Source organism: Bombina bombina, chromosome 3, assembly GCF_027579735.1.
Source record: "Bombina bombina isolate aBomBom1 chromosome 3, aBomBom1.pri, whole genome shotgun sequence".
Classification (NCBI taxonomy): domain Eukaryota; kingdom Metazoa; phylum Chordata; class Amphibia; order Anura; family Bombinatoridae; genus Bombina; species Bombina bombina.
This window is the reverse complement of record NC_069501.1, coordinates 403,616,522-403,628,009: the sequence shown is the minus strand read 5'-3', so window position 1 is coordinate 403,628,009 and position 11,488 is coordinate 403,616,522. Positions and strand designations below refer to the sequence as shown.

Below are 11,488 nucleotides of genomic sequence, written 5' to 3'. Positions count from 1 at the left end.
GTATGTTGTATGTACTCTTTAAGGAACGCTTGAAACTATGAAAACTAGGGGAGAGTCTTGTGGAGTGAGGCAGAGTTCCACCACATAGGGGGCATTCTGGATAAGCCCTGTAGATGGGAATGTGAGTAAATAATAAGAAAGGGGAGGAGCAGTTCGAAGGGAACGGGAGGGAGAGTATTTGGAGATGAGGTCTGAGATATAGGGGCTCGCCGGAAACAGAAGACTGCTGCTCCATAACTTCTCCGCCTGCTCTGAGGCAGCGGACAGAAATCAACCCGATCAAATACGATTTAAATCACAAGAACTGCTGGTGCAATGATAAATGCAGACAGCGTATGCATTATATCATGTCCGTCCGCACTATAATAAATATACCCCATACGGTGGAGAAGTGTTATTGAGGGCCTTGAATGTAAGAGTCAGGATTTTGTATTTTATTCTGGAGGCTAGAGGAAGTCCGTAAAGGGATTTGCAGAGGTCAAAATTTTACTTTCATGATTCAGATAGAGCAGTGCTTTCCAAACTGTGTGTCGGGACACACTAGTGTGTCGGCAGCAGTGTGTAGGTGTGTCCCTGCTTCAGCACGATTTTTTTAAATTTTTTTTTTTTTTTGGTTTCTGACTTTCTGCCTGCTTGCTACGCATATCACATGGTTGACATGTGATTGATACATAGGGGGATACAGATCATCTTAACCTATTGGCGCAGCTCAGTGGGAACTGAAACTATTCCCATTGGCGACACATTGGCTCCTGACTGCACGTGTAGTCTCCTTAATTGGCTTGTGACTGCATGTGTAGTCAGTGAGACGGACAGCAGTGTGTTTGCAGCGTGGGCAGTAGTCAATCGGACTCACCGAGCTCTGAGGGCGGCAGCTTAAAGGGACATGAAACCCCAAATTTTTCTTTTGTGATTCAAATAGAGAATAGAATTTTAAATAACATTATAATTTACTTCTATTATCTAATTTGCTTCATTCCTCATATATCCTTTGTTGAAAAATAGCAATGCACATGGGTGAGCCAATCACATGAGGCTTCTATGTGCAGCAACCAATCAGCAGCTACTGAGCCTATTTAGATATGCTTTTCAACAAAGGATATCAAGATAAGGAAGCAAATTAGATAATAGAAGTAAATTTGAAAGTTGTTGAAAATGACATGCTCTTTCTAAATCATAAAAGAAAAAATGTGGGTTTCATGTCCCTTTAAATGCTGAGCTGAAGTCAGTGGTTTTTTTTGGCAACTAGTTCCCAGTAGTGCATTGCTGCTCCTGCTCTTGATATATGGATAGGAAGTGGAAGCTTAAAAATGCTTGATGATGAAATGCTAGTGTCTTTATCCAATATTCCACCAAATATTCAGAAATTGTGTTCATCCCATCAACCTCATACATCCCATTAAAATAGTAAGTAGCTATTGGTGTTATTAAACTTTTTTTAATTCTTGCACATACTTACTGTTACTTATAAATACATTTCATTATTATATAATTTATGTATGTGTCTGTATCTCTTAAAACAAGTTAGTTTAACCTCCTGTTTGCTAGTACAACTGAATTACTGTGTCGCGAAATGATGTAGGTCTAAAAAGTGTGTCGCCAACATAACAAGTTTGGAAAGCTCTGAGATAGAGCATATAATTTTAAGACACTTTAAATTCGCTTCTATTTTCGAATTAATTATTTAGATATCCTTGCTTGGTTGAAAAGCTTAACAAAAGCAATGCACTACTGGAAGCTAGCTGGTGATTGGTGGATACAGATATGCCTTTTGTCATTGGCTCTGATGAAATAAATAAGATGTACCTGACTGTTAAGTAAGCCAATGCCAAGAGGCATATATGTGCAGCTAGCAATCAGCAGCTAGCTGACATCTCCTGAGCCTATGTATGCTTTTCAACAAGAGATTAAGCAAAAATTGTAATGTCTCTAAAAATGGTATGCTTTATTTGAATCATGAAAAAAAAATGTTTAGGTTTCATACTCCTTTATAGAAAACTCGAGAAAAAAATGGATTTGAAGCTCTAACAACCCTATAGTAATTGTATTCAAATGATCAACGTGTTATTTTAAAACTATATGGATCAATGGCACATCGGCACTCACACCTAGCGAATGTATTTATGTGCTGGATAAAATAACAAAAGCTACAGCAAGACAACAATACAATACCAATACAGCCGACTACGAGTACGCATGCTCCAATTTTACATACGTCTCTCCAATTCACCACACCCACCAGGGAATAAACCACGCCCACCGCAGGCAAATTTTCCACATTCTAGTCACGCCTACATGATTCGAGTTCCGCCCATATCGAGCGCTAATGTGTGACGTTGAAGAGAATGTCTTTTTGGTAAAGGGTGGTGATTGGTCGTGCCTGTGCCGAGTTTTCTGTGTGCTGCTTGTATGGTCTGACAATTTGCTGTTGTAGGGCTGTGGAAGGTTCCCGGCGGCGGCTGTTAAATCGTTCCATTAATAGAGTGATCTCCTCTCCTCACCCCCGGAGACCTGACAGTAGGCACCTGACTGAAACTACGAGGTGGTCTGCCTGAAAAAAAAAAAAGGCGGATCTCAGCGGCCTGCTGTCAGTGACGGTATCCGGGGGGAGAGGGGAGGTAATCGGTGACACGGAAAACAGTGTTACAAACGGAGGCCGACAGTGACGCACTCAGAGTCGGTGCAGATTGTATCGAGAGAGCCCTGGACCTGGTTAAGGGCAGAGGAAGAAGGTTACTGGGTTCTTCCTTGGCCGGGTTTTGATGAGGATGAACCCGCGAAGGGAATCCGGATCCTCCTCGGCAGCTTCACTCACTAGCGGCTGAGACTTCCCAACACACCAGCGGTGAGTGAGTGTATTAGTCCCTGACTCTGGTTCCTTACCATTTGCCTTCAGGAGAGGGCCTCACTATTTTTGTCTGGCAATAAGTTATCTCCCTCACTGGCTGCCGTGGGCTGATCAGATCAATGTAAACCTTTTTTTTTTCTTGTCATGTAAAGGTGGCAGAGAATGAGATAATAAAATGTCATTAGTGCTAATGGTCCATAAACAGCTGTGATAACGCTGGCAAAAATTTTTTTCTCGATAATCTAAAAAAAAAACATTTTAACTTGGGAAATGTTACATTTTTGTGTTCAGATAAAATAGTTACTTTTGTAAAGGGCAAAGAAAAGTACCAGATCGATGTTTTTTTGTTTTAAAATACAGCGGTTTTTTATACATTTAGCAGACAGTTGTGTGTGTTAGTTATGTTTTTTTTTGATAACTAGAGATTAATCACAAATATGGCAGATCTTAATTTTTAAATCTGATTTATTTTTATGCATAACATAATAAACTTGGCTTTATAAATGTTTGATTTTGAAAAAAGTAGTTTAAAATCATTAAAGCTGTTGTACAACCTCTCTGTGCCTAAAGCTTCTGCATTGTTGTGCTTCTTTTGTGTGTGTGCAGCCTAGAATGTATCTGTATAGAGCCTAAACTAACTAGTGAAATAAATCACTGTGAGGTGTTAATGCATGTGCAAGAGGCTTTCTAATACACTAATAAAGGGGCCAAAGTGTAGATTAAAAGATGTATTTTCAATAAATAGTTTGAGTTAGTGTTTGCTTTTATCTAGCTGCAGATAATTCCTCACAACTTTAGTGGAGACCTCCACAAGTATCTCATTCATATGTATGTAAATTAGTTATTCTCCAACTGGGTGCCTAGTCCAGGACACTTGATTTCCATGAGATACATTTTTTTTTTATTGTTATTTGATAACCCTAATCTAATTTTTGTGGATGGGATGCCCTTAAGAACTCTGTTAATGCAATACAGTGATATATAAAAGCGACATTATTTTTCTGATATATATATATATATATATATATATATATATACACACACGCCTGCCACTAGGATATGTATTGTGTGTTTTTTTTTTTTAACAAGACCCCTTTTCTGCTGTGCATAAATTAAAGGCACTATGGATTGTATGTTGATATAATCACCCAAAATTATTTCAGTGCAAAGGATCGTGGGATTTTATTCTACTTCCTGACTTTTACTACAAAATTAATATTATTTTTTTTAAGCACTTAACCCGCTTATTATAAAGTCAGATTTATATTAGTTAAGAAGAACTTTAATGGGTGAAAACAAATGTAGTAATCTTGCTAGCCTGGTACAAAGGTCCTTGTGAGAACACTGACTGTAGAATGTTAAAATATTTGTTTTAATTTAAGTTCATGTACAATATAAGGATGCAGTTGTATAAATTATCTCTTATTTATCTGAGTTTTAAAGAGCCCGTAGTTTGCCCAAATAGAACAAGTCTCAAAATAACCAGGTACATTTAATAAACTTTCTTTACACAGTTACTGTTTGTTTTTCAGTTAATATGCTACTCTACACAAGCCGATTGTGTCTTTGTGTGTAGTTTTCCAGTTGATGTTGTGTTACAGTTTATTGCAATTTAAACCAGTTATTTGGTGATGCTTTTAATGTGAATGAGTCATTTTAACTGTTCAATTCTCAGGCAGATCAAGTGGCATAAAGTCTGATACCCTTGAGGGTCTTTGCTTGTTGCTGAAAGAGGATCAGTGAATGCCAGATGGTGTTTATATGTGAATACAATATATGTACATTTAACAATGACCTTTTCACTATTTGAAAATATATATAAGCACTAGATGTTTTTTTTTTTTTCCCTCATTATTTTCCTTTCAAATTTGTTTACTGATTAGATTTTTTTTTAAATCAAAGGTTAGAATAGAAACTCATTTGTATTTTAATGGGTTTTGTATGAATTTTAAAAGGTGATTATTCTGGATGCATACGATAGGTAGGAAATCCAGCTGAGGCTTCTCAATTGCTCCTGAAGGTCATGACTCCACATTTTACATCTCCTACAAGCTATGGAACAGTGAGATCTTGTTTTTCAAAGAATTCTCTAATCTCTCCTTAAATTCTGGGCTGTCAGTCATCTGTGCATTTAATGATTGACAGCCCTGCCCTGGGATTGTAACATGTTGCCTGGTAGAAATTAGTTCACTTGTGCCATTGATCAGAAAGCAACATTTTAAACAGTCTTTTTTATGTTTTATAGGTTCATGCATTATTAGAATTTTCAAGTAATTTGCTTGAACACAAAAAAAAATGCTTAGGCATCTTCTTCATGCATTCTGAATATTCATTAAAGGGACACTGAACCCAAAATTTTTCTTTTGTAATTCAGAAAGAGCATGCATTTTTAAGCAACTTTCTAATTTACTCCTATTATTAATTTTTCTTTGTTCTCTTGCTATCATTATTTGAAAAAGGCATCTAAGCTTTTTTTTTGGTTTCAGTACTCTGGACAGCACTTTTTTTATTGGTGGATGAATTTATCCAACAATCAGCAAGGACAACCCAGGTTGTTCACCAAAAATGGGCCAGCATCTAAACTTACATTCTTGCATTTCAAATAAAGATACCAAGAGAATGAAGAATATTTGATAATAGGAGTAAATTAGAAAGTTGCTTAAAATTTCATGCTCAATCTGAATCACAAAAGAAAATTTTTGGCTACAGTGTCCCTTTAACCCAGCTTAGCAGTCTCCCGGAATAGAATATAGTCAGTTATTTAAATTGAGATGAAGTCATCTTTCTATTTTTCCTTAAATCCTAAACACTTGTTTTTTTTTTTTTCTGCTTGTGAACTTCAGTGAGGAGGAAAGTATTTTCCATTGTAGTACTGTGAGAAATACATTTGGACTTCTAAATTTGTTTAATAACCATTCCAGAGTGATGAGGAATTTCTTGGTACTATCATAACTCTAAAGCTGAATCTAGCCCTGGAAAGAATCATTTTTATTGCTTCTCAAAGATGAGTTCAGAATGATCTAAACTTCCTAGAATAATGATCTGGTTAATTTTATGTCTGTTTTTTTTTTTATTATTATAAAAAAAAATCATACTCTAATGGGAACAGTGATGGAAATGTGTGTGATGAGCCACCTTTCAGCATTTGTGGGTGTTTTAGGGTTGTGAATGATTAGCTTCCCTCCTTGACAATTTATAGGTTTGTCATCTTAGCTGATGCTAATAAAAGCGTCCCAGAACATGCAGAAAGGAGATCCATTAAATCCATGTTACTCATGGATGATATGGGTGATGTCATTTCTTATAAAAAGGCTTTGCCATATATTGTTTGCTCAAAGTTGTTTTCTATTTTATAGAATATACTTTTTTTGTAGTTGCTTAGTATTTTGCTATTGTGTTCAAACTTTAGGTTTTTTTTTCCCCCACTCATCATTTTTACTCTCCCATTATTATATTTTGTCGTTTTTTGTTTTCCCCCCCCCCCCAGTCTTTAATTTATATTTGTTTTCAGGCAAATTGGTATGGCATATTTATTGTTCTTAATCAGGAAAGATGTTTTGCATTTGGTTATTTACTGTAAACGGGTGTATCCAGAAATCGGCAGATACCCCTTTTGTTAGAGCGAGTGGTGAAGTCAGATGGCATTGCCTGATACTGTTGTCTGAAGTAGGAAAATTTAGCTGCTTGTGACCATAGGTTAGTGGGAGTTTTTGTACAGGGATGTTCAATGTCTAAATTCAGTGAATAGGGCTCCTTACACAGGCAACCCAATATAAGCATTAAAAGGGGCTTTAAAGGGACATTATACACATTTTTTTTCTGTGCATAAATGTTTTGTAGATCGATTTTTATATAGCCCATAAAAAAAACAAAAAACTTTATGTATAGTTTTGCTTATTTTTAAATAACATTGCTCTGATTTTCAGACTCCTAACCAAGCCCCAAAGTTTTATGAGAATACCGACAGATACCTTCTCCAACTTGCTCCTGTTTGTGTAAAGGGTCTTTTCATATGCAAAAGGAGAGGGGGAGTGTCTTATTTCTCACTTGCAGTGGGTTTTCCAGCTACCTTTTCAACAGAGCTAAACTGAGAACTTCTAAGTAAGTTTTTAAACAGTTTAATCAGGATTTTTTAAAATCTGTATCTGTGCATCTTATTTTTTTATAGTAGTGTCTATTACATTCAGTTATATGAAAATGAGTGTATACTGTCCCTTTAAACACTGAAGAAATTATAGACATAATGATATATTCAAAGCAAAGAATAGCCCGAGTATAATATACAGATGCATTTATGTAAAATCCTCAGGTTTTTAAATATTGATTAAATAAATGCAAAGGTTTAGTCTAAAGTTATTGGTACCACCATGTTGTAACTTAGGATTCCCATATTTTCTCCTGCTGAGGCCAGATATGGACAGGTAGAAATTATTTACTACAGTGACTATTCACTACAGTATATAGAATATATAGCAGTGTTAGGCTTGTGAAGTTTGGTGTGTGCAGCTTAGAGTTAAAGGGACATGAAACCCCTCATTTTCGCTCATGATTCAGATAGAGCATGCATTTTTTAACAACTTTCTAATTTACTTCTATTATTAAATTTGCTTTGTTCTGTTTGTATCTTCTGTTGAACAGCAGAGACATAAGCTCAGGAAGCGTGCTAGTGTCTGAAGCACTATATGGCAGCAGTTTTGCAAGAATGTTATCCATCTGCAAATTTGGCAGTAGAAGTAAATTGGAAACTTTTTTTAAAATGGTTTACTCTATATCACAATAGAACATTTTTGAAATTCATATCCCTTTTTTAAATTCAAGGAAAAGGGGGATTGTTTCTTATTGTGCATAATGAAATAGTTTATATTACAATAATATATATATATATATATATATATATATATATATATATATATTTTTTTTTTTTTATTCAATGTCTGTAAGGTGGTGGTATTGAATTGTATGTAGTTTCTATGGTTACATTTTTTTCTGTTGTATGTTAATGCAGGTTGTGGCAAAATAAGAATTATTTTGACTAAATCATTAGAACTTTAAAAATGGTTGTATATAGATGTAGATAGGATCCCCACTGCTATATGTCCTTTCAACAACAACAAAAAGTAAGCAGAGCACCTCAATTGCCTCTGCTTTTAAGAGAGAGAGAGATGCACAGCAGAATACAAAAAAAACAACTTTGTGCCAGATTTTACAAATCCTTTAGCATTATAAAGCTTGATTTAAAATATTCTTGCTTTTGTTTTGCATGAAACTTAACATGTGTTTGACTGGAGTGGGCTGGGTCTTTATATACCCACCGGATAGAAGGAAGTGTTATGACTGCTTATATTGTTTGTAATGGGAAAGTATAGGAGTGTAATTAAAGGGACATAAAACACATTTTCCTTTTATATGCAAAGTATAGATTGGCAATTAAACACTAAATACCCAAAGGTCTGCTTACAAAATATTTTAAAAGCAACTAAACTGTTTTTGTTACAAAATTTGCATTGCTTTTCAGAGCCTGTGCATACTGTTTAAAAAAAACAACAACCTCATATTGCCTCTGCTAGAGCTAAAACTTAAATTTTTTTTTTTTGTTTAAATTTGACTATTCTTATACTTTTTTTTTTTTTTTTTTTTTTTTTTTTTTTTTTATTACAGTTTCAACGTGTTTCCTTTCACAATCAGTCTACCTTGAGTATGAAAGCAGCATTTACATGACAAAAAAAAAAATAATAAAAATGTTTGTGTGTGTGTATTCTTACTGGCTCCTATATTTTTTATGTGTGTGTAAAGTAAAAGCTCTTTAATTTGAAACTAATACCTACTGATCCCTCACTGGCAGATGGGGCAACTTTACTAGTGGAGGGGGACACACTTCTGCAAGTGTGGTAGGAACATACACTTCACTACAATGCCCATTTAATTACCATTAGTGTTGAACAGTGTATATTTGCTTGATAAATATAAACAATTTTCAATTGATTCCTCCAAAAGATGAACTATTTTACTGTTTTGAGGTTTAGTACTGACAGAATGTCTTTTGAAATTGAATTTAATATTTAACATATAAGGCGGACGGCAGTTAACCTGTTCTAGGGGCATTTTTTTTTTCTTAATAGCGAAGAAGAAAAAAAATACTTGTAGAGACTTGTCCTTCTCCAATAATAGAGCTGAGAGTGTTGTCTTTATCAGCTAGTGAGCGTTATTGAAGCAGTATTAGTTGTGCATAAACCTACATTTCCTGCTTACCAATGCAGCTGCTTTTAAGGAATTTATGAAAAAGTACACTCCCATACATCCTAAAGTTTGAGCATAGTTGTCAATTTTGTATTTGACTCCTCAAAATTCTAGTTGTCTGATGTAGATCTTTGAACCTATGTAATTTATCTGAGACAAACCAACCCTATCCAAAGTTTTTTGTGAAAAAAGAGACAATGTAACCTAATCCTACTAAATAGTGTTTTCCCCAAGATCTTTTAGTGGGTTCACTACCCGGCTGATTTTTACTTACCACCTGACTACGGCAATATTAAAGGGATATAAAACCCCACATTTTAAACAACTTTCTAATTTACTTCTATTCATTTTTTTTCTCTTCATTTTCTCTGTATCTTTTGTTGAAAAGCAGGATTGTAATGCATAGGAACTGTCCCATTTCTGGAGCACTAAATGACATCAGTTTCACTTGCAAGAGCACTAGATGGCAACGCTATTTCCTGTCATGTAGTGTTCATGATGCCTACCTCGGTATCTCTTCAACACAGAAATCATGGGACTGAAGCAAATTTGATAATAGAAGTAAATTGGAAACTTTTTTTTTTAAATCGTATGTTCTGTCTGTAAGCTAAAGTTAGCTAATATTAAAAATGTTCAATATTTATTGCACAAATTATCATTAACTACATTTTGTTAAATTGTGCAAATAATGTGTGCTTTTGATAGCTGAAAATGATGTAATATTGGAAAATATTACAATGCCCCCCCCCCCGGCTAATTAATAATGCTACATATATAGTATATACCAGGGCTCGACAAACCCAGGGGCCTGGGAGCCACTGGCTCCTATCATTTTACCCCTGGCTCCTAACTTTTTGGGTTATTCTCCATATATCTATACAAATCCAACTGTCTGGCTCCCAAATATTCTTACTGGCTCCTAATTTTTAAACAGATTTGTCAAGCACTGGTATATACATACATGCATATCCTGGCTTCCAGTGTATAGTTTACATGACAGTATTTGTGCATGTCATGTGTTTCACTTGTTTTTTCTCTATATAATACGAGTCTGACTACACACAATTAGCTGATGTAAACGCTACTGAAATTCATGTTTATGCAAGTTCAGCATTTTGAAAAAGCAGGTATGACTGATGTACTTAATTTCTATGGTTTTTTTTACTTATGTGCAGGTACTGTCAAAATGTCTATTTAATATGCTTTTGCAGTATGAGGTTGAGAAAGGCCTAAGAAAGAAATTACAATATAGCGGTTAATTTTACTCTAGTTTAAACCTATATTATATACATTTCACTGTCTGAAAGATACAGTGTTTGCTAAACACACCCAGTATGTAGCAGTCTTTGAGAGGTACTTAGAAAAGTAAATCTACAGCTTATTGTGCCCAACTGTAGGGCCATCCTCTTGTATTCTTTCAAATCCACATACAGTATATGTAATGTACTTTTGTATAACTGCATAAAATGGTAGCTGTTTATAAATGGTGTACTAACAGTATTGGGGAGGAGTATGTTTACTTATGTGTTTTGTATTTACAGCATTATCATTATCTTTCAGGTATTTATGATTGATGAATAATCCCTTTTTCACGTGCCAGCTTCGGTTAGATAAAACAGCTGATGTACAAAAGCAGGAATTTGCTTTCTACTGCTGAATGATGATAGGTAATCTATATAGCTCCATTAATATAATAAAAAAAGTAGTTGAATGTGTTCACCGGTTGTGAGTTATAAACTGTTGTTACCCATATATAGCCTTTAGTTACTTTGGACTTTGTCAGTTAGTGCTGCCTCTGATATAATGTAGTCAGCAGCTATATTTGACAACAAGAGTGGTCATTCAGCAAGATTCATACTTAATTATTTTGCAAAAATACACATCCAGACAGGTTAATCCATACTTTTTTTTTAAAATTTATTTAAAAAGTGCTAAGAAATTAAGGCAACCTATTAATGTTTAAGCACTATAGAAAGTTCAGTAACAATGTGAAAAACACAAATATATTAATGCTGGTTTGTCCCTTTGCTTATCGTGGAGAATGTTTGTAGTGCGATTAGTTGCAGTTTGTTTGTAAGACTCTTCAATGTGATTTCTGAATATAAATTTCCGACAGTGACCATTAAAGGGACGGTAAACACATTGTGATAACATTTTTTTTATTTTATTTTTTATTTTTCTTCTAATACATTAGCATAGCAGAGTCTGAGCTATATAAGAACAGATTAACACCTGGTTTGCCGCAAAAGCCTTTTTTAAAGGTTACTTCACCAACCACTTACCTTGTTTGGAGGAGCCAATCTGGAGATTGCCACTATCATTGTGTTAACAAATCTCTATTGTTTCCGAATAAAAGGCTTTTAAAAGCTGTCTGGTGCTTTTTCAGTAGTGGAAAATCAATGT

The 11,488-nt window shown here is 34.8% G+C and overlaps 1 protein-coding gene across 4 annotated transcripts in view; it reads left to right on the top strand.

Moving 5' to 3' along the window:
- Window positions 1-2,385: 2,385 nt before the first annotated feature.
- Window positions 2,386-11,488, top strand: part of HIPK1 (homeodomain interacting protein kinase 1) — a 271,891-nt gene continuing 262,788 nt past the window's right edge. For 2 of the 4 annotated variants that reach the window (XM_053706572.1, XM_053706569.1), the window contains exons 1-2: window positions 2,387-2,845; window positions 10,646-10,752. In XM_053706572.1, the coding sequence (XP_053562547.1) occupies window positions 10,743-10,752 (10 nt within the window). In that variant the 5' untranslated portion in view covers window positions 2,387-2,845; window positions 10,646-10,742. Of the gene's footprint in view, window positions 2,846-10,645; window positions 10,753-11,488 lie in introns of all 4 variants that reach the window. The other 2 variants (XM_053706570.1, XM_053706571.1) reach the window with 2 other exon arrangements.